The sequence below is a fragment of the Gouania willdenowi genome, unplaced genomic scaffold (genome assembly GCF_900634775.1).
Source record: "Gouania willdenowi unplaced genomic scaffold, fGouWil2.1 scaffold_14_arrow_ctg1, whole genome shotgun sequence".
Classification (NCBI taxonomy): Eukaryota; Metazoa; Chordata; class Actinopteri; order Blenniiformes; family Gobiesocidae; genus Gouania; species Gouania willdenowi.
The window spans coordinates 437360-462171 of NW_021144899.1; the positions used below are offsets into that span (position 1 = coordinate 437360).

A 24812-nucleotide genomic window follows, 5' to 3' on the forward strand; every position below is an offset into this window, starting at 1 on the left:
TTTCGGTGGGAATTGTAACACCTTGGAGGATTTGGACCTCACCTCTGCTGTTAGGGTCCAGGAATGTGAGATGGAAAGGAAGCAACAACCAACAGGAGAGTAGGAAAGGTGGTGGGGAGGAGGAGAAGATACCATGAACCACCAGCTGTCCTATGGCTACATGGACCTGTTATTCTCTGAGCAGTCAGAGGTAGGAGAGGTGCAGCCATTGGTGGAGGTCACAGTGGGGACAGAGACCGTACCCCAAACCCTGGATCAAGGCTTTGGTCTGAGTGAGGGCTTCTTCACATCTACCTATGACCATCCACCACCAACAACACTGACTGTCCTATAACAAACCACGTAAGAATCTTTGTAATATGTATATATTGTATTATATGTGGAAATTAGTTTTAAATTTGTATTTTTTTTTTTGATTTTTAATTCATATTTTGTTCAGTATTTTCATTTGTCTTTTGCTATACATTTTTGTGAACTTTGTTTATATATTCGTTTTCATCATATATTTTGCTCCCTGGGACTGAAAATTCTTTTTTTTACTTTTTCACTGAAAGTTAAGGATAATAATATCAAACCAACACAGCTCGCCATGAAAAATGATACAATGAAGGACAGACTGAGGACACAGACTTTATTATCTTTTTTATTATCAATCTATAATGCAAGAAAGGTTTGTGTGTGTGTGTGTGTGTGTGTGTGTGTGTGTGCGTGTGTGTGTGTGTGTGTGTGTGTGTGTGTGTGTGTGTGTGTGTGTGTGTGTGTGTGTTTTCATAACAAAAATAGTAAATCAAAACAAAAAACTAAACATTTATACAAAAAGTACACAAAACGTCAATTATAATTTAACACATGGATCCATGTTAGAGTTCTAAGTTCAGTTCTACACATATGTAGTTAACAGTTATTAAATCATGTTTCATTTCAAGCTTTCTCACATTTTATCATTTGATACAAAAATGAAACTGTGTTATACTGATATCAAAAATGCTCAGACACACACACCAAAAATATTAAAAAACTTATATTTTCATTGATTAGGAAGCCTAACAAGGTAATCAATAGATATGAAATAAATTACATGATATATATTTGTTTTTATTTTACAGCTGATTTAGGACCAGTTATCATAAGAGATGCTAACAGAAAGCTAACACAAGAGGAAGGTTAACTTCCTTTAGGTTATTTATTACAGTGTCAGTGATTAATTGTATATGAACTTTAGTAATTGAATATGTAATTGTAATTGACGTTGAGGTTTAAAAAAATTGTAATTGAAATGTAATTTGAAAAAATGTTGGTCATTGTAATCATAATTGAATTGTTAATTGACAATGGGTAATTGAAAATGTAATTATAACTGAAAAATGTAATTGACTCCATCCCAGGTACCCTCACATCCAGATGCAGCCCATCCCTCTGGTGGAGGTGGACTACAAGACCAACCCCAAAGCCAAACCACCTCATTCCCACTCCTCTCTCATCTACATGGCCATGCAGGCCAGTGAACAGCCCAAAGTCACTTTGTCCACCATCTATAAGTGGATCAAAGAGAACTTCTGCTACTACAGACATGCAGAGCCCACCTGGCAGGTAAGTGACACCCACTTTTATTATTTATGACTATCCATCTCCCTTCATTTATCATCACTTACTCATATTTGCTCAATGGTTTTATAATAAATTTTGCTTTTATTGTGTCTTTGTTACAGAACTCTATTCGTCAAACCTTGTCCCTCAACAAGAGTTTCAAGAAGGTCCCTCGACAGAAAGACGAACCCGGCAAAGGAGGATTCTGGAAAATCAACCCAGAGGCAAAGACTTTATTATCTTTTTCATTCTCTATCTATAATGCAAGAAAGGTCTGTGTGTGTGCGTGTGTGTATTTATAACAAATATAGTAAATAAAAACAAAAAACTAAACATTTATACAAAAAGTACACAAAACGACAACAGAAATGCACAAAAATATACATAAAGGCTCCACTCAAAATAAACAAAACTTAATATTTGTACAAAAATACAAAAAATGACTCCAGAATCACATTACAATGGCAACAAAAAACAAAAATCCACAAAAAGACAACAGAAAGATACAAAATTACACTTATTGACTCCAATAAACATTACAGAAAAATACATCCAACCTTCAAACACGTACTCATTTCAGATCACTTCTTGGTATTTTTTGAATTAAAAATATCGGCTTAAATTCTGAGAGAATCCTGCAGTCTGTGCCTTTTCCTCGCCCTCCGCTCTCTTTTCTGTTTCAGGTGTCTTGATGATGGAGATAACGGTTCCTGATCGATGGCTCACGGCACAACTAATCTGGGACACTTTGGGCTGATCAATGTTTTGCTGCTCAACTAGTCTGGAACACTTGGATGGACTCATCAATGTTTCGCTGCTCAACTAGTCTGGGACACTTGGATGGACTCATCAATGTTTCGCTGCTCAACTAGTCTGGAACACTTGGATGGACTATCCTTTTATCCTATTCTGTTTGTCCCTCTGTTCACTAACCCCAACCAGTAGAAGCGGATGGCTGCCACCTCTGAACCTGGTTCCGCTGGAGATTTCTTCCTATAAAAAAGAGGGAGTTTTTTCTTCCCACAGTCGCTAAATGCTTGTTCATGTGGATCTTGTTGGGTTCTTTCTTCTTTTTATTATGGACTTTATATTTTGTATGAGGTACCAAGTGTAAAAATGTAGTATAAAAGTTTTAGATAACACATTTTCATTATTTATCTCACTTTTCTCATATTTAGCACATTTTCCTACATTTAACACAACATTTAACCACATATATAGAGGTAAAAAAATGCACTAAATCTAAATATATAAATCTAAATATAAATGGTGTATGTTATATTGGTGAAGAGGTGGGTGGGACGGTTTTGTGTGTCTCTGCTTGTGCATTGGTTGAGGTTACAATGGGCGGGGTCAATTAGCATATGAACGAAACATTTAAGTTCCACATTTAGATTTAGATTTAAACATTTAGATTTAACATTTAACATTTAGATTTAGATTTAACATGAAGATTTCACATTTAGATTTAACATTTAACATTCAGATTTAACATTTAACATTCAAATTTAAAATGTATATATAAAATTTAACATTTAGACTTAGATTTAACATTTAGATATAACATATAACATTTAGATTTAAAATTTAGATATAGATTTAACATTTAGATATAACATATACCATTTAGATTTAGATTTATATATTTAGATTTTATGCTTTATTTTACCTCTATTTATGTGGTTAAATGTAGGAAAATGTGCTAAATATGAGAAAAGTGATATAAATAATGTAAATGTGTTAGCTAAAACTTTTATAGTACATTTTTACACTTACCACCCAATTATTTTGCTCAGCGCTTTGAGATGACTTTCTTCTATTTTGTGCTATATAAATAAAGTTGCATTGAATTGAATTTGGTCATAATTGACAACTCTACTTAAGCTCCTCCCACTACTATACTGTAGTAGTTATATTTAAAGCTGGTGTTTTTTTTTAAATGTGGGATTAAATAACACTGAATGATAATCAATGAAAGGAAGACTTTACATGTGAACATATTGGTTTAAATACATAATAGTGATGTGGCAGTCCAAATTCTAACAACATATTTCATTTAAAAGCTAGTTATACTGAATCAGAGGTGAAAATAACTGATTACAAAGTACTCATGTTATTGTAATTGAAATGCTTTTTATTGATACTTTTTTTCAGTATATTTCTAAATCAGTGTTTTGACTTGTACTTACAGTACGTTTTAAAATAAGTAATTTATTACTTTTCTGCCAACAGTTACTGAGTATTTTTTTTATTTTAAAATGATCAACAGACTTTGTAAAACTACAAAAAATGAAATGACCAGACAACAATCAAATGCATCACACCATGGTCGACCAATCAGATTAAAGGTAATGCACGGCACCAAAACAGCATTGAATGCTGGTTCTTTTCTTAGTTTCAGAGTTCATAAATGTAGTTATACTTAGAACTGGAGATTTTTTATTATTATTTTGAATTGAATTAATTTATGTTATCTAATTTAAAAAAATTTTTTGGCAGAATATTCATTTTATACGCAGGTGCCTTTGTGTAAAAATAAATTAAGTTACAATTGCAAGATTTCATCTTTTCCTTTTTAAGTTTATGTTTACTGTATGCAAGGTAATCATGTCAAGATTTATTATGGATCAGGTCTGTGAAAGGATAGGGCACTGCATGAGTACCTCACATAATGGTCTAATTTGTGTTTTTTGCAAGGGTGACAAAAATACTAGTCTTCAGTACTCAAGTAAAAGTATAGATACTTGAATAAAAATAACTCTGGTAAAAGTAAAAGTATTGAAGTTGCTCCCTTACTTGAGTAAAAGTAAAAAGTACATGCTACTAAATGTACTTTACTGTAAGTAAAAAGTATAACAAATGTTCCTTCAATTATAAGACAGTGTTTTTAAACCAGCAAATTCTTTATCCTTTATTTTTTTTAAGAACTTGTAGAATACTGGTTTATGAAAACAAGTAAAATATGTTACCCTTGAACATCTGGAGAATTTAGCACTCATAATGAACACAATTTGTAAATAAAATGTGTCAAGAAATAAAATGTTCAATAAAACCCAGAGCAGCTTTGAGTTTAACGTCCTTAAGAACTTGTGTTAAACTGGTACATGGACATAAATTAAATCTGTTACCCTATATGAACACCTGGAGAATTTAGCACTAATTATAGATTAAAATAAATGTGTAAATAAAATGTCTCAAGCTTCTCCTCCAGCTTCACGGTTGTTGGTTGTGGAAGATGACGTCACGATGTAAAAAGAAGCAATTGTGACGTCATCTTTAATGGTCATAAAATTAAGGCCGTAGCTATGGATACGTTAAAACCACTCGGCCATCCTGGCACGGTGAAAACATAGGCATATTACACTTATGTAGTGTTGGAATGGATTATTATTCATGGTTTCTTTTTGTGTGTATTATTATAATTATATATCTTTATAATCAATAATCCTGTAATTATATATCTTTATAATCAATAATCCTGTAATTATATATCTTTATAATCAATAATCCTGTAATTATATATCTTTATAATCAATAATCCTGCAATTATATATCTTTATAATCAATAATCCTGTAATTATATATCTTTATAATCAATAATCCTGTTAATAAAATACATTCTCAGTCAATCCAACTTTTTTTAAAGCCCCACAGGACAAGGACAAACAATTTCAGAACATCTGATTTTGACTTAATCTAAATCTAACAATAACAACCATGTACGTAAGCGATGATACAAATCAGATATAAATTACTAGGAAACTCAGATTAACACTAAAATGTCAGTTTGATCCAAAATGCACAAAGTCTAAATCATTAACAAATACGAATAATTATATTTTAAAAATTAAACTTATTACACATTAAACATCTCATACATACCTAATAAATCAAATAAACAGACACAATAAACCACTAAATGCTAAATAATATTAATAATAATATTGCTTTAAATCACCAGTAAATAACATCTTTAACTAACTAAAATAACTGATTGTTTAATTTCTAAATGTAAAACATTTTATAATTAAAATTAATACTGTAAGATTTCAACTTTTGAAAACTGTGCATTGACATACATTTCTTCCTGCATGTACAGTGGGCCATAAAAGTATTTATTCAGCCACCAAATGTGCAAGTTGTCCCACTTAAAAAGATGAGAGAGGCCTGTAATTTTCATCATAAATATACCTCAACTATGAGAGACAAAATGAAAAAAAAAAATCAAGAAAATCACATTGTAGGATTTTTAATAAATTTATTGGTAAATCCCTCTGTAAAATAAATATTTGGTCACCTACAAACAAGCCAGATTTGTGTCTCTCACAGACCTGTAACTTCTTCTTTAAGAGGCTCCTCTGTCCTCCACTCGTTACCTGTATTAATGGCACCTGTTTGAACTGGTTACCAGTATAAAAGACACCTGTCCACAACCTCAGACAGTCACACTCCAAACTCTACTATGGCCAACACCAAAGAGCTGTCAAAGGACACCAGAAACACAATAGTAGACCTGCACCAGGCTGGGAAGACTGAATCTGTAATAGGTAAACAGCTTGGTGTGAAGAAATCAACTGTAGGAGCAATTATTAGAAAATGGAAGACATACAAGACCACTGATAATCTCCCTCAATCTGGGGCTCCACACAAGATCTCACCCTGTGGGGTCAAAATGATCACAAGAACAGTGAGCAAAAATCCCAGAACCACACGGGGGGACCTAGTGAATAACCTGCAGAGAGCTGGGACCAAAGTAACAAAGGCTACCATCAGTAACACACTACGCCACCAGGGATTCAAATCCTGCAGTGCCAGACGTGTCCTCCTGCTTAAACCAGTACATGTCCAGACCTGTCTGAAGTTTGCTAGAGAGCATTTGGATGATCCAGAAGAGGATTGGGTGAATGTCATATGGTCAGATGAAACCAAAATAGAACTTTTTGGTAAAAACTCAACTAGTCGTGTTTGGAGGAGAAAAAACACCATACCATGTGTAAAGCATGTGACAAAGGGCAGCCCTGGTGGAGTCCAACCCTCACTGGAAACCAGTTTAACTTACTGCCAGCAATGCAGACCTTTCTAATATTAAATACATTATTCATAATTTTATTTTTCTTTTCATTTGTCTTCTGTAGAATTTATTTATTCATTTATATTTTGGCTGCACAATTAAAGTTAAAGAATAAACAAAATATAATTTGAGAAATTTGCATCCAGCAGTCATCACTGCATTTATGAATATTAGTTCTAAAAACATTTTTATTATTAGGATTTGGTACAATTTCAGTAAACAATGTTACGATTTATTTAGTATTTACTTTTCTGACGTGCAATAACTCAAAAAAAATTTCTAAAAAATTTTGTTTAAATCATTGATTTCAGGGTGGTGTTTAGCTCAGTGGGTTGAGCGCCCGCCCCATGTACAGAGGCTATAGTTCCTCACCTGCAGCGGGTCCAGGTTCGATTCCCGGCCTGGGACCCTTTCCTGCGTGTCACTCCCTGCTCTCTCCAACCCCCTTCCTGTCAAGCAACTGTCATATAAAGGCCACTAGAGCCCAAAAAATCCTTTAAAAAAAAAAAAAAAAAAAAAAAAATTAAATCATTAATTTCATATAGTTAGTAGGGGTGAGTATTGGCAATGATGTTGCAAAACGATACATGTCACGATACAATAACATTGTAATATATTGAGATACTCTACCCAGTTAATATCAAAATTAAACGTAGAGATGAAAAATCAAGTTGCTGTATATGTTCATCAGAAGATATTGATCATTCAGAGGACAAAATACAGTGTTACACACTGCCATCATAAAATAAAGTGCAACAAGTTTCTTTTCACTGAAACTACTGTGTAGAAGTCTCAAAGTAACCATGACAACATAATGACGGCATTGGAACAACTGTAAGTGAGAACATTAAGGATAAAACACTAATGCAAAAAAATATAAAAAATAATGTATCCTATTGTATCAGTTTAAACACTGATCTGAACAGATTATATGAAAATAAAATGCCTGTGCATACATAAATATTGCAGGCATTACACACTGCCATCATTAAATCATGTGCATCAAGTAACCATTGCACACATTGAAAGCATTGTAATCACTGAAATATTGCAGAAATACACAAAAATATTGATTAAATATTGTCCCCCTACAAACCTAATAGTTAGTGAAAATCTATTTTTTTTTATTTATTTTTGTTGAATTAAAAGAAGGGAAATATTTCAGGTTCAGAATAATCCATCTTTAAATTAAATATATTTGAGTGTAGTTTTAAGAAGGTGGTCACTGGGTCCTGAAGTCACACCATTTTAAAACTAGTGTTTTTACATTAACAACTAAGCAGAAGCAGAAGCAGATAACTGGTTTCCACTGAAGGACTTTATGTTCAAATGTATGTTCCACCAATAGTCAAACTGCAGCCCAACAATGTCAGACTGACACCAACTTAGCTTTAAACCATAGCAAACTACCATTATTAATACATTACATGAAACATTGAAACACACGCTCACAGTTAAACACAAAAATGCATAATGTGTTAAGTCCAAAACGTCCTTTCCTTACAAACAAAGAACAAAACCACTGCAAACACATTCACACCATCATGGAGAGGATCCAAGATGGTGGAGTGAGAGGACACTTATTTGCAGGCTCGCAAGAAATACATTGTGTATTCCTGGAATTGTGAACTTTGTGGTGCAATAACCCAAAACCTACCAAAAAGGAACATTTTCAAAGCCTTTTGACTTTGTTAGTCATATATTGAGCGTACCGAAATGTCAGACCACGACTACAGTGTGTGTGTTCAACCTGTTGCTGTTCTATCCGTGTCCGACGGTGAGGTGGAAGACATTGAGGTAGATGAAACCTCTAAAGCAGGCAGGATAAACCTGGCCCATACTCCAATCAAAAGCCCTAAACCCAAGAAGTTGAAGGCAAGCGGCGACAAAAAGGAAGAGGAAAATTTCAACGCTACTCTTCTCCACGCAATTCAGGTGCTGACTGGGAAAGTGGATGATCAGACTGAACTGATGAAAAGCTTTGACAGACGTATTGAAGCGAATGCGGTGGCTGCAAGTGAGAACAGAAAAGAAATTGTTTAGCTTCAGAAAAAAGTTGAAGAGCTTCATATGGAAAATGTCAAGCTTAATAATGCAAGTAAGGAACAGGCTCGGTACAAAAGGAGGTGGAATCTCCGGCTGACCGGTCTCCAGGAGAAGGAAGGTGAAGACACGAGAGAGGCTGTCATCATGATTCTCACCAGAATTGTTCCAATGGTTGTGGATCGTCTGAGATACACTGTGGATGTTGTGCACCGCCTGGGGAAGAGAAACACCGCTACTTCACCGAGCACGCTGAGGCAAATTATCATCCAGTTCTGGTTGAAAATGGTGTGGGATGAAGTGTGGAAAAAGTCCAGAGAGGCACGAGTGTGCAGCGAGATGCACATTTGTTTCAGAGAGGATTGTTCAAAAGAGGAACGGGAGGCTCGCTCCAAGCTGTGGCCCCTGGTTGTGGAGGCCAGGAAGAAAGGGAAACGAACATTCCTAAAGGAAGGGTATGCTCTGATTGACAACCAGCGTGTGGACCCTAAATGATTATCTTTGTGGGGCTTTCATTGCTCCAGTACAGGTACTCTGACTGTTTTGCACTGACGTTTTGAAGGTTTGAAATGTTAAAGGTTGTTGCAAAAACGTTATTATTGATTTGTATTATGGATATATGTGTATCTCACCCATGCACATCACGTTCCTTGCGCATTTATTCTATATTGTGAATGTTATCTTTTATGTCGTTAAACGCCAGGGGGTTCAGGAATACTGTGAAACGTAAGACAATTTTTCTTTTTGTAAAGAGCAGAAGTGTAATTTAATTTTCTTACAAGAGACTCATTCATCAGAGGATGATATTAAGTTTAGGAAGCAACAATGGGGGGACACTGCCCTCTTCAGTCACGGGACATCACACTCAGCAGGAGTTATGATCCTTCTCAATAACTTTTCTGGGAAGATTATTAACCATACGAGTAACAATGATGGACATTGGATAATGTCAGCCGTGGAATTTAACGATGAAAATTACATTCTTTTATGTGTTTATGGCTATAACAAAAAAGCTCAGAACAAAAAAAGTAAGTTGTTGGAGGAATGGAAACTGACTTACACCACTGACAAAGTCATCGTTGGGGGAGACTATAACCTGGCTCCTGACCTCTGGATGGACCGGCTTCCTCCAAAGGGACAATATCATAATTATGAGGAAATCATTGTTGATTTTATTTCCAAGGAAAACCTAATTGACATTTGGAGAATGAGAAACTCCAATACTTTGCAATATACTTGGGTTAATTCTGCTAACAACGGTCAACATTCAAGGATAGATTTTTGGTTAATTTCTACAAACCTAATTAATAATGTGCATAAATGTGAGATAACAGCTTCACCCCTGACAGATCACTGTGCAATTACAATATGTCTCCAGCTTGATGGGCTTCAATATATACCTAACCCTTTATGGAAATTTAATAGTAGCCTTCTTGAAAGTGAGGAATTTTGTAGTGAAACTAAAAATTTGTTAAAGAAAATTACTAAATTAGAAATGACACCTTTAAGTAAATGGGAGTGGTTTAAATTCCAAATTAGAGAAACAGCCATTAGCAGAAGTAAATACATTTCTAAAGCTAAGAAACAAAAACAACAGGACATTATAAATGATATTTTATTTATTTTATTTATTTTTTTATTTATTCAGTTTATTTCCGACATGGTTACATTCATTTTTTTTTTTTTTTTTTTTTTTTCCTTTTTTTGTACATGCCGAAAAAGGAGACGAGAGAAGCAGTTTGCTTATCCGGGTCCCGTCCCCTGTTTTACCATCGCAGATTTACATGGGTTTACATGTCTCTCTGGTCAAAACATTCTTGATTTCTTCTGAACGTCCATCTGTAGTCAGTGTTGTCCTCTCTATCTTTGTTTGTATTGGCCTTGTTCCCTGCCAGACGTTGTTAGCATTCCTCCAGTTCAAGAATAGTTCCTCTTTCGAAGGTGTTTGGAAGGTTCTTCCCTTTTCATCCACAATGTCACCTTGTTTTGTCTCTACATCAAGGGTAATCCAGCTGTTGTTAGTTCTATTGGCAGTGTTGTATTTTCCACTGTCTGATGATGGGATCAGATCCAACTTGTATAAACACATCACCACATCCCAGTTCACAAGCAAAGTAGTATTTTAATGTAATATATCTTAGTTCATAAGCGTGTTTCTAACTGCTGTTGTTAGTTTTATTGGCAGTGTTGTATTTTCCACTGTTAGATTTAACTTGTATAAACACATTATTATATCTTAGTTCATAAGCAAGGTAGTAATTTCATTGTATATAAAAAAAATCGTGTTTCTAACTGCACATATGACAATAAACACTTTGAATTTAAATTTAATGTAATCCTTAATCACCCCACCACCTAGCAATTAAAATGAATAAATGACAGACCTTTTTTACTCTTGGTTTCCACATTTAATTCGGTCTCCGTAAAATAATCACAGTCTGAGTTTTGTTTCCAGTGTTTATATAGATCTGGGTCCATATCCATGATTACCATCAGTAATGTTGTTGTTTAGGTGGATCCTTCGTATTTTCCCAGGTTGTCCATCGTTTTGATGAGAACTGGTTTTCCGTCCTCTTCTTCCAGGATGTAAATCCTGCAGTTTTTTGACCACGTCTTCAAAATCTTTCCTTCTTTTTTTATTTGGCGTGCTTTCCATGCAATGCTTGCATTTTGTTTCGTCAGGTTTTCATTGATGTACACCTTCGTTCCCTTGAGTTTGTTTCCTTGCTTGATTATTTCTCCTTTGAATTTTATATTCGTGAAGGTTATTTTTACAGCATTTCTCTTTGGCAGGAGATGGCAGGAGTTGATGTTGTCAGGGTTCAGGACAATGTCCTTCGACTTCAGGAAGTCAATGACCTGTTGTTCAATCGATTTTGTTTCTTCGTCACTCCTGGGTTTTATCTTTAGGCCTGTGATGATGACATCTTTCTCTCTTTCCTTTTGTTCCAGCTGTTCAACCCTCGCGTTCAACAATTTTATCTCTTCAGCATTTCTTTCATTCTTTTCTTTCAGTACCTTTGTTTCGCTTTGTAGTCTTTCCAGTGAGTTTTCCAGCGTCTTTTCCAACGACTTTATCTCGGCAGATAGGTTTTGTAGACCCTCGCGTATCATCTCCTTGACCTCTTCCAAACCCGAATTGGGTTCTGAAGGGCCTCCCTGTGGTTTTTTCACCATTTTCCTTCAGTCTTGGGCCCAGTTTTTCAGGCTGTTCAGGCTGTTCAGCTGTAGCCAGCTGTAGCCAAGGTCGTGTTATCGGAGCAAACGAAAACACGTCTGCTCTCTCCAAAGACCAGAGAATGATATCAATAAACTATGTCATAAACTGGAGTTATCTTTAGATGAACAAGTTATATTAAATAACTTGCATAACCAACTTGATCATCTATACTTGGATAAAGCCAAAGGAGCATTTGTTTGCTCTAGAGCTCGTTGGATTGAAGAAGGTGGAAAAAATTCATCTCATTTCTTTAGTCTGGAAAAGCAAAGACAAACAAAAAAGAAAATTCATAAGCTATTTGTTAACAAGATAAGTATTGATAATCAACAACAGGTAAATGAGGAAATAAGAACATTTTATAGTGATCTGTATGGATCCAAATTTGGTGGGGATGATTGCAAATAGTTTTTCGAGGAAATTAGGGAGAAAAGAAAAACAATTGACGCAGACTTTATGCAGCATATGGAGGATGATCTTACAATTGAAGAGTTAGATATAGCAATGAAGCAAATGCCAAAAGGAAAGTCACCAGGTATTGATGGTTTAACTGTGGAATTTTATTCCTGTTTCTGGAACGATATCAGAGAAATGCTCTTTAAGGCCTTTCAAGAATGTATTTCAACTGGACACCTGTCTTCTACTATGAAACATGGAATAATCACCTTAATCCCAAAACCCAATAAGGATAAATTATCACTTGACAATTGGAGGCCGATTACTCTTTTATGTAATGACTATAAATTGTTAGCACGTGTACTCTAAGAGATTAGATATGGGTTTAAACAATATAGTTGATGAATGCCAATCAGCCTTTGTAAAAGGCAGAAATATTCATAACCATACAAGGCTGATTCTTGATATGTTAGATTATAAAGATTATATTGAAACAGACAGTCTGGTGTTATTTATAGACTTTTTCAAGACATTTGACACTGTTGAACATCCCTTTTTACTGAAAACACTTCACTTCTTGGGCTTTGGAGAACAGTTCTGTAACATTGTAGAGATGCTATATACTGACATCACTAGTTCAGTCTCTCTGAATCCTGGTGTGACTCCTAGATTCGAGGTGTTACGTTGAATTTGACAGGGTTCCCCCATCTCCCCAAAACTTTTCATCCTAGCAACACAGTTATTATCAATTCTGATCAATAACTCCAGTGATATACAGGGAATTACAATTTTTAACAAAGAGTTTAAGATAAGCCAATTTGCAGATGACACCTGTTTCTTTTTAAAGAATAAATCAATAGTGGATAAAACGCTCAGTATTATTTCATTATTCTCTAAAGCTTCAGGATTGTCTCTTAATATCAAAAAATGTGAATTACTCCCTATCCACACTTGCTCTGATTCCTCTATTTCCTCAATTAGAGTTGAGATGGAAGTCAAGTATTTAGGATTGTTGATTTCTAAAAATATAGTAAAAAGGGAAGACACTAACATTACAAATCGTATAGTAGATGTGAAGAGATCATTAAGCCATTGGCTAACCAGAGACCTAACTATCTTTGGTAGAATCACTCTATCTAAAGCAGAAGGTATTTCCAAATTGATTTATCCCTGTCATTCATTATATATTTCCTCATGAAACATTAATAAAGCTAACTCTGTTATTTATCAGTTCTTATGGAGGAATAAAACACACTACATTAGAAGGTCACCACTTGTTAAGGAGTATGATAGTGGTGGTATTAAAGCCCCAGATTTTAGTCTATGATTGGCACCTTCAGACTGAACTGGATCAAATCTTGTCTTTCCCAACCAAACTCTATGTGGTTTCACATTCCAAGATCTTTATTTAAGCAAATAGGAGGCTTGGATTTTGTTTTGAAGTGTGACTTTGACGTGAACAGAATTCCTACAAAGTTGTCCGATTTCCATAAACAAGCTCTTATTTTTTCGAAGATGGTTTTTTCCCACAACTTTTCCCCTCACAATTTGACTATATGGAACAACAGAGTAATTACTATTAGCAGGAAATCAGTTTTTATCAATAATTGGTTTGAACTAGACATAGTTTTTGTGACCGACTTGATGGATGATAATGGTTCATTTTTGAGTTATGCAGATTTCATAGGAAAATATGATTTAAATTGCTCTCAAAGAGAATTTAACAAAATAAGTAAATCAATTTCTTTATCATTAGTCCAGTTGATACACAACTATCTAATATACAACAAATCATTACCTATGTTACCAAATCTTTTAATTGGAGAATATAATTTGTTGGAAAAATATTGTAACAATAAGTTTTTTAGTTACGTTCTAAAATGTAAAATATTCCATGGCTATTGCAGGGGGTTACAGCAGAGCCCTAACCTGAGGAACCCCACTACCTTAAAAAAAGCCTATTCTAAATATACTAAGTGGCTTATTTTACCTAAAGTTAAAGAAACACATTTCAAAATCCTAAATAATATAAATCCTGTGTCAAATTTTCTTAAAAAAAGATTTAATTTTGAGGTAGAGTTATGCTCCTTCTGTCATAATGTAGATGAAACTTTAGAACATTTAATTTTTATGTGTCCTGTCTCTCAATCTTTTTGGTCAAATATTAATAATTGGATTTCACTAAAAATAACTGATTTTCCAAACTTTGAAATACAACATATTGTTTACTACATGGAAAATTTAGATTCTTCCATTTCAGATATTGTCAATATTATTTAACTACTGGGAAAAAACCATATTCATTGTGCAAAGTGGAGAAAACACAAGCCCTCATTTTCTGGATTTACCAACGAGTTCAAACTGTTTTTTTACAGCCATGGAGAAACTTCAGAATAGTACATTTGTACAGAAGCTTTATTCTGACTTTGCAAAAAAACTGTTGTTTTGACTTGGGGAGCGTGTGTGTGTGTTCAAGATGTAGGTACGTATATGTTTGTATGTGGATGTGTTTATGTGCATTTGTTTACTGACTGCCCATATGCTGCTGAGTTTGGCCATGATCTCCTCTGTGTCTAAGCTCTGATTACTATTGTATTTTATCATTTTTAATTTTAAGCTTCTTGCCTTGTTCCCCCTTTTACTGAAATGTTTTCATTCTGTTCTTGCTTCTGAAGCTGTAACAAGCTGAGATTTTATCAAGTGTTTGTAATTTTGAAATTGTTCAATAATAATTAAAAAAAAAAAAAAAAACATTCACACCATGATGGAGGAAAACACTTCCTGTTGTCTTTCCTCCTGACGGTCATGTGACCGAGCAGCCAATCATAGAGCGCCCTCTGCTGGTCACAGCAGCTCACTTCAGACTTCTTCTTCTTCTTCTTCTTCTTCTTCTTCTTCTTCTTCTTCTTCTTCTTTGGTTTATTGGCGGTTAGCAAACAACTGTAGGTGCATTTCCGCCATCACTGGTAAGGAATGTGAACTAAGAAGCAGGAAAGACCTTTATTTTATAAATTAAATCATGAAATAATTAATATTAAAAATAAATTCATCAGTAAATAAATGAATACATACAAACTAGATTATATTTATTACTTTGATTGTTTATAAGTACTGCAAATAATTGTCTCTTGAATCCCATTGTAATATGTCCCTAATCCATTATCCAGTGTTATTTTTTATAAATGTATTTGTTTGTTGACTATATCCATATTGTCTCTATATATAAAAAAAATATTTAAGTTGTCGCTATCATTGTCCCTTCAAATACACACATTTAATAAAGTGACACAATATTTTCAGGGGCAAACATGGCTGTTTTGTGAAAATATCACAGTCTTATTTTATTGTAAATGTGGAATTTACTCTAAATGTTTCTGAATTCCAGCATTTACCAACAAAACTCTTCTAAATTATATATATATTAATGGTGTTGATCTTGCAGGGACTGATATCCGACACTTGTTGCTTGGATATTTTCAGCACCTTTCAAACTATTAATATCAGTTATAAATGGAAGTGAAATCTACGGCACATTAGTGTTAAAATTGCACTTTTTTTCCAATTAATCTGTGGCCCACTTGAGCTCAAACTGCACTGGATTTGGTCCCTGAGCCACAATGTGTTTGACACCCCTGGTTTATGGTTTCTTCTTCACCACAGAAGTCACACTTCTCATTTGGATGTTTCCCTTTTCTGAAAAGTGTGCTGTTGAGGTTTGTATGACTTGATATAAACCCCCATGTTGCTTAAAGTCCTCTGGATTGTATACACTCACCACCTGCTCCTATTGGTTTTTCAATTTCTCCTTTATCTTGTTTTTAATCTGCTCTGATAGTGGCCTTCAGCTCTTCTGCATTGTTGGGTCTGGCGTCTTCCATCTTCCTCTTCACAATAGCCCATAGATTTTCTATGGGGTTAAGGTTCAGGCGTGTTTGCTGGCAAATCAAGAACAGGGATACCATGGTCCTTAAACCAGGTACTGGTGGCTTTGCCACTGTGTGCAGGTGCCAAGTCCTGTTGGAAAATGAAATCTCCATAAAGTTGGTCATCAGCAGGAAGCATGAAGTGCTCTAGAACTTCCTGGTCGATGGCAGCATTGACCTTGGACCTAAAGAAACACAGTGGACCAACACCAGCACATGATATGGAACCCCAAACCATCACTGACTGTGGAAACTTTAAACTAGACCTTAACCAACATGGATTCTGTGCCTCTTCTCTCTTCCTACAGACTCTGGGACCTTGATTTCCAAAGGACACGTAAAATGTACAGGTGTTTTGAGTGAATTAGCTGATTAGAATGGAGCACCAGGTGTCTTCAATATTGAATCTCTCCACAATATTCTACATTTCTGAGATATTCTCTTTGAGGTTTTCATTAGTTGTCAGTTATAATCATCAACATTAAAAGAAATAAACACTTGAAATATGTCAGCCTGTGTAAAATGAATGTATACAAAATACAACTTTCACTTTTTGAATATAACTACTGAGATAAATCAACCTTTTCATGATATTCTAATTATATGACCAGCAGCTGTAAATGGACCAAGACTAAGTTTTCCAAAGTGAAACTCTAATATAATTTTTCCTAAATGATTCTCTCTCTGTTTGTGAATAGTCCCAACATGCCAGAAAACAAAGCCACCTTCTCCATCACAGGAGGAGGAGTCACTGATGCCAAAGAGTGATGAAGAGGAGACAAAGCTTCCAGTAACATCTTATTGTTCTACACTCACCTTCTCCAGTTCACCTATTTAATATATTTGTGAACAAATGGATTTATTATATATTTATTGAGTTTCTTAATGAAGCATTGGCCAGATGTACTGAAGTGATGGAGTTCTACAACTGTGGGTTCATTGTTATACCATGCTGTGTTTTAAAATGTTAAAGTCAATTAAAACAATCATCAAAACCAATGTGTTGTTAGTTTTACAGTTTCCAAATAAACTCTGACAATAAAACTCAATTAAAATATGTTTTTAATTGTTATATTGGGAATAACCATCATCTATGAATGGTACATAATGGTAAATAAATAGTTAATTAACATTTAGTTAATTTCTGTTAACAATGAAATTATAGTTAATGTTTTTAATGATTTTGTTGGGGCAGAATAATTAGTTATGCTTAATAATATAATTACTTATATATTTTAATCCTTAAGCCTTGGGGTGTAACTTTTCATTGTGTGATTTCTCATGTCTTCAACTTTAACTTGTCTTCACTCTGGGTCAGAACAACCTGTCCAAAGTTTCAAAACAACCACAAGGACAGACGCACACACTCACATAGCACACCCCATACACATTCATTCATACACACAAACACATAGTTCGCACACACCTCCGTTTCCATAGCAACCAGATAACGAGGAGCGAACTGTTTTGACTCAAAGAGTAAAACTGTCTTTCTTTCCATCTCCTGCCCTTCCTCCTTCTCCCTGTCTTTATCCCTATCTCTCGGGGGGGGGGAGGAGGGAGGGGGGAACTAAGGGAAGATATACGTGGCTTTAATATTGTGTCTCGTCACTCTGTCTTTGGATCGCCTGGCCAGGGGGTCACCATTTTTGTTTCCACTTTGTATTCTTTTATTTAGTTTAGAATAAAATCATTTTTATTAATTCACCAACTCTTCAGTCTGGTTTTCATCACTTCCCAACGCAGAGGGTGTCATACAGCCAAAACGAGGTAACCTTCCTCTTTTTCCACCTTAACAATTGGCGTCACGAACGAGATCCCTGTCCGGACCGTGTGCGCGGCCCGCGACCCATTACGGGGGTGACGGACGCGTCAATGATCCTAAGCCAGCATTTAATGTGCAGGATACCTCCGTGAAGGCTCGCATCGGGTCGTCGCACGGTTGGCACGGGACAAAAACGGACCACGGTGGACCTCAAACAATTCGGCTAAAAAAAGGTGAGAAGCTGGTTTTTTGTTCACAAAGCCTTCATGCTTCTTTTTGTTTCTGTTTTATTTTGACACCTCTGCTGTGGTGCGTGAGAAGGTCACTCCGGTCCAGTTAAAGTTGAATAATATTAGGGATGCCCGAGTCCTGACAGTCTGCGTTGGTGTTGTTTATTATTCTCCTGCTAATTCGGAGGGTTTTTAATCTCCGGAGTAACGAGTGGTCGAGTTTGAAATTCTCCCTAGCTTTATATTTGCATAAAGACACAGGTCGAGAGGTTACCCTTCCCCCATACTCCTCCCAACTTTATATTTTTTCATAAAGTCAGAAGTTGGAAGGTTCCCCTGGAAATTCTCCCTACTTTATATTTTCATAAGGCGAGGTTGAGAGGGTCTCCGGCTAATTCAGATATTTGTTTTAAGTTTCTGGAATTTGCAGCTGTTGAGAGTTCCCCTGGTTGCGACCGGGGTTGAGTTTGTGACTAAGCGCACGGCCGTGCCGTCTCTGCCTGATCAGCAGATAGTAGCAGACTGTTAGGGGACATAATGGGCAATAATCTAAGTGTGAACCCCGCTAAGCCGGAGGTGGACTGGAGTGCACCATTAGTGGACCAGATGAAGAAAAAGTATGGTGAAAATTGTTGTGACAAGCTGCAGGTTTGGGTGGAATGCTTTGGTTTTCCAAACAGAGGCAGCTTGAGCGAACGCCAGCTCACACAGCTGAGAGACGCGCTATCTGAGCATAAACAGCAACTTTTGAGCAAAACAAAGGTTAAAAGCAATTATGTGAAAGAAATGATGGCACATGAACGCTGTTTACACATTTGGCAGAAAGAAAGTGCACACAGGGCTGCTAGGGATAAAAAAGAAGCTGTTATAATGCCAAAACAGGAAAAAATTAACACTGACACATTTACACACACAAGCAAAAACCCTTTCATCACACACACACAAACCACACCCCCTGCTCCATTGTATCCGGACGTCACGGCTCCACCCTCCACCACGTCACCACCTGCCTCTAACGTTTCTACCACGGCTCTCTGCCGCCCTCTGGTGGCAGAATTGGGTAACACAAGTAAAATTCCAAATTCACAGTGTAATGCTATTGGTCATCCGGCAGAGGGAGCCAAAGCTCCACCATACATTTACCCACAGGCCACAGCTGAAACCCTCAGCCAAACTATGACACACAATGGGGCCACAGAGACTTCATCTAATGCTTTTCCTCCAATTTCATACACTTTGCCAGCAATTCAAGTTCAACCACCATCATACAAACCCACGTTACATGATGATGACGCTGGGGCAGCACATTTGGCCCGTTGGGTCCCACAAGCATGCCCACATGCTGTTCAACCTGTGCAAGAGCCGCAATCTACAACCAGTTCTTCAACGCAAAGCACACCCACCATCAGCCACGGTTGCCACTGTGGACCGCTGACACGATCACGGGCGCAGGTGGACTCCACCTCTGATTTGGACTCTCCAATCCAGAACTTCCGCCTCCCAATGATCGAATACCCAGGCGCAACAGACAATGTTTTGGTTTACAGACACATGCTGCCTGAAATGCTTACAGCAGCAAAGGATGAGTTTCCACCCATCTCAAATGGAGGAGGGCCATTTGGGGATGCTCTCATCGCATTCTGTAAAGTTTGGCGACCAACTGGGTCAGAAATAAACAGACTTCTCAAGACTCTGCTGACTTCAACTGAATATGCCCGCATTCAAATCTTCATCGAAGCACCCCAAAATGCTGGGCTACGTCAGACGGTTTTGGGCTGGAACCCCAATGGAGACTGGGAAAAGCACGTCCAAGCCACCGCCGCACTCCTCGCTCAGACTTTCAGCGTCCGCGTGGACATGAGCCAAATTCAGGCCTGCACGCAGTTACCTACTGAGCGGGTTGACGACTACAGCCGCAGGCTGACAGCCTGTGTCGACACCTTCAGCGGCCACGTCAAGCCGCCACAAGGCTACAACACACCTGATGAATCATCCTACGAGGCCCTAGCTAAAAGCTTCCTCGTATCGGGGCTCCGCCCCTCTCTCCGCTCCACAGTCGAAACAACATTGATTGGTGGATGGCAAAAGAATCGTTGGACTGACATTTTCAAATACGCCTTACATGCTGAGGACCTTGAAAACAAAGCAAAACAAGGCAATGATGGACTAATGCTGGCAAACGCCTTCCCCGCCCTCACGTTGTTCCGACAACACCAAGACCACACACAACGATATGCTGACCGTGGCGGGATCCAAAGAAGGACAGATGAGTGCTTCAACTGCGGCGCACTGGACCACTGGTCAAACACATGTCCCCACAGAGAGCTCCGAAGAAAGCCCAAACGCAACAACAAAAAGCGCTACCCTGCCAAGCGGAGACCTGAAGGTCGCCCTCCAAGGGACAACGACCAACAGGCAGATTGACTGGCGGACGCGGGTTTGGGAGAAGCCGTGACCGTCCAACCGAAGGATACAACGCTTACTCCTCCGACTAACAATGCACCGGACACATCATCCATTTTAGCCCCAGACACACATTCTATAGAACTGATTAACACAAAGAGACACGCGTTGCAACACCCGGATTTTCACACTGATGATGAGTTATTTAGGCTTTTTCCAGACCTAGCTGAAGAGGTGCAAGCTCAAAAAGCCCTCCAAAGAGATTTGTTGCATGAAAGGTTGTTTTTTGACTCGGAGGCCTCCCTTGATGGGCCGACATCGTGTCTGTTCATGAAGGCCGACGCCTACGAAAGGTTACCGGTAACCAAAATCATTGTTAACGGTACTCCGCTTCAGTTTTTGATCGACACTGGCGCTACAAACTCGGTGATTAAACTTTCCGAACGCTGCCGTCTACAGCTAATCCCATCTTTCGTTTATTCAATTTGTGCTAATGGTGCTACTTCTCGCGAACCCGTGTCCACACCTGCTTATTGTATTTGGCCAGCAGGGAACACACACTTCTCCCATCAATTTGTGGTTTCAAACGACTGCCCAGTGAACCTACTGGGCAGAGACCTGCTTCTTAAACTTAAAGCAGTTCTCACCTGCACCGATGCCGGAATCGAGATCTCACGACCTTTAACCCCAGCACAAATGTTCCTCAGACTGTCAGACTCTGTAGAAGAGTCCGCTGGCACACTTTTTGTTTACAACTGGTGGGTTAGTTTTGATGATGCATGCACGCTTAAATTTTGGGCCGCACAACATGTGCCCAAGCACCTCACATTTAAGAAACCTGAGTACAGCCACTGCACAGTACACGTCTCACAACACCCAGACCATCCCTTTGCTGAGACCTTTTACAGGGACACCTGTATAAATGACACCTTAGCCGCCGACTTTCTCTACTTTGACTCTCGACACGCTGCTGTTGCTGTACAGCTAACGGAAGACCAACTACCTTTGTTTGACGTACCCAACTCTTTTCCTCACATCACGGTGGCAAAAATTCCTAACCTTCAGTGGAAGGACTTGGGCCCTTTTGTTCTGCGCTGTCATCTAACCAATGACTGGCAACAAACTGAAGACCTTTTGACATGGTATTCACCGGCCGCGAGTGCCCATCGGGTTAAGGTTCCCCCACTGATCATTGACTGCCTCCGTTCGGTTTTTGCCATCAGCCTATCCACAGGCTATCGACTGACCTCGCTGACAGCACCGCAAACAGGGGACATCTCACCCCTGCTGTCTTCAGTGCCATCTGGCCTATGGGCCAAACACAAGTATGACGTTGGCCTCATCAGAGACTGTGCTCCTGTGGTGATCACACCTAAGTCCTCCTACAGGCCCCACAGGAAACAGTACCCCCTTCGACGTGATGCCTTAGATGGTATCCAACCGGTCTTCGACTCTCTTTTAAAAGAAAAGGTGATTGTGCCATCTGCCGACTCCCCAGTTCTGACCCCCATTTTTCCAGTGATGAAGATTCGCCCAGAAGGCCAACCGACCGAGTGGAGGTTTGTGCAGGACCTACAGGCTGTTAACTCAGCCATCATCCCTCCTGCTCCCCTTGTTCCAAACCCCCACACCATTCTTTCGCTGATTCCATCATCAGCGAAGTACTTTTCGGTTGTGGACCTGGCCAACGCATTCTTCAGTATCCCAGTACACCCGGACTCACAGTTCTGGTTTGCCTTCATGTTTAAGGGACACCAGTACACGTGGACCAGACTGCCACAAGGTCTCACGTGTAGCCCTCACATTTACTGTTCTGCCCTTGAGCAGAGCCTCTGTTCCCTTGTCCTCTCGCAGGGATCTTCCCTGCTTCAGTATGTTGATGACATACTCCTTGCAGCTCCCTCCAAGGAACAGTGTGAACATGACACTATATCTCTGCTGCTTCACCTTCATGAACATGGCCACAAGGCTACACTTTCCAAACTTCAGTTTGTCCAGGAGGCCGTCCAATTCATTGGTCACTCTATTTCACGTGACGGGAAAACCTTGTCCAGCAAAAGAGTGGCTTCCATTGTCGCTCTCCCAAAACCTGCGACCAAGAAGCAAATGTTGTCCTTTCTGGGCATGTGCTCATTCTGCAGAAACTTCATTCCTGACTTTTCAAGCTACGAATGTCATTTGAGGGCAGTGGTGAAAAACTCACCCCCTAAGGCCCTTGTCTGGACCCCTGAAGCCCTCCGTGCTTTTGAGGGCTTGAAAACGGTTCTCCAGACATCCCCTACGCTGGGCATCCCTGATCTCCAACGCCCTTTCACACTGTTTGTGGATGAAAAGGGTGGTTGCATGACCTCCGTCCTGTGCCAGCTGCACGGGGACAAGCTGAAACCTTGTGGCTACTTCTCAAAGAAACTTGACCCAGTTGCAAGAGCCTTTCCGCCCTGTCTGCGCTCAGTCGCGGCTTGTGAGGCTGCTGTGTCCTCAGTTCGTGAAATCACTGGCTATGCTCCCCTGCATCTCCATGTGCCTCACTGTGTCACCTCCATTCTGAGAGACATGCAGACCTCACACGTTTCAGCGGCCCGCTGGCTCAAGTACCACACTACCCTGTTGGGTCTTCCTGATGTGCATGTCCGCCGTTGTTCTACTTTGAACCCTGCTACTCTCCTACCTCTCCCGGAGGATGGAGAGCCTCACTCTTGCATTGCTGCTCTCTCTCAGGTCCTGGTTCCTCGCCCTGACCTTTCCTCTGTCCCTCTCACTAACTCTGACTACATTTTCTACGTGGATGGCTCTGCATCCCGGGACCCTGACACCGGGACTAACAAAGTGGGCTTTGCTGTTGTTTCTGATTCAGCCACTGTTTCCTCTTCCTCGCTCCCTTCTCACTACTCCGCCCAAGCCGCCGAACTCTGTGCTCTCACCGAGGCGTGCCGCCAGGCCTCAGGTAAGTCCGCTACAATCTACACTGACTCTCGCTATGCCTTTGGGGTAGTGCATGACTTTGGGGCGCTCTGGAAACAGCGTGGGTTTCTCAAATCTGATGGCTCTCCTATCCTTCACTCTACCCTTGTGTCTGCTCTTCTCGATGCTATTCAGCTACCTTCCTCTGTTGCTGTTTGCAAATGTGCAGCTCACTCCTCTGCTACTGACAACGTCTCTCGTGGTAATGCACGCGCTGATGCGGCGGCCAAGTCAGCGGCCCGCACATGTGTTCCTCCCTCTTCTTCCTTTCTCTCCACTCCTCAACCAGTCGCCTCTCTGTCTGAACTCTCCGCCTTTGTCACACCAGCCGACCGCCACAAATGGCAGGCCTCAGACTGTCACCAGGTGAGTGGGGTTTGGTACGGCCCCGATTCAAAACCTTGCCTACCGACTGCTCTTTTCCCTGCTTATGCTAAATTGACACACGGTCAAGCCCATGTGTCAAAGGGTGGTATGATATCAGCTGTTCAGACAGTGTGGTACACAAAGGGATTTTCTTCCTTTGCAGCTGAGTTTTGTCAGAAATGTATGATCTGTGCTAAAAACAACCCAGGCAGAAAGAAACCTTTGACTAGCCAGACAGCCCATCCTCAGCCATCCATGCCCTTTCACCACTTGCAGATGGATTTTGTTGAGCTAACACCATGTGAAGGAAAGAAGCACTGTCTGGTCATCATAGACATGTTCTCTAAATGGGTAGAGGCCTTTCCAACCAAACACCAGACAGCCACAGCAGTAGCCAAAGCACTACTAACTGACATCATTCCTAGGTGGGGCATTCCATACAAAATCTCTTCTGATAACGGCACACATTTTGCCAGCCAAGTGATAACAGAGTTGGGACTAAGATTAGACATGGATCTTAGAAAACACTGCAGCTATCACCCTGAGTCCGCTGGGGCCGTAGAAAGAGCTAACGGTACTCTGAAAAACAAGTTGAACAAGTGCATGGACCAGACAGGGCTGAACTGGATCAAAGCTTTACCGCTTGTCCTCCTTCAAATGAGACAACAGGTTAATCCAAAGTCTAAACTTTCACCCTTTGAAATCCTTTTTGGACGCCCACCCAATGTGGGTTTATCCCCCTCAGTTTCGTCCTGGGCTGAGACAGCGCTCCAGGACGACAGTTTGATAAAATACTGTGCACAACTCTCTACGATTCTTACTCTCAACAGGTCCAGAGTACGAGCGGCCC

General features: G+C 39.0%; 2 protein-coding genes across 6 annotated transcripts in view; one reads left to right on the forward strand and one right to left on the reverse strand.

Moving 5' to 3' along the window:
• Nucleotides 1-24812, reverse strand: part of LOC114458605 (uncharacterized) — a 259265-nt gene that overhangs the window by 100403 nt on the left and 134050 nt on the right. The gene's annotated exons all lie outside the window — the stretch shown is intronic.
• Nucleotides 98-24812, forward strand: part of LOC114458619 (forkhead box protein J1-like) — a 27644-nt gene continuing 2929 nt past the window's right edge. Inside the window, exons 1-3 of the mRNA XM_028441048.1 lie at nucleotides 98-342; nucleotides 1386-1590; nucleotides 1710-1811. Of these exons, the coding sequence (XP_028296849.1) occupies nucleotides 1571-1590; nucleotides 1710-1811 (122 nt within the window). The 5' untranslated portion in view covers nucleotides 98-342; nucleotides 1386-1570. The remainder of the gene's footprint in view (nucleotides 343-1385; nucleotides 1591-1709; nucleotides 1812-24812) is intronic.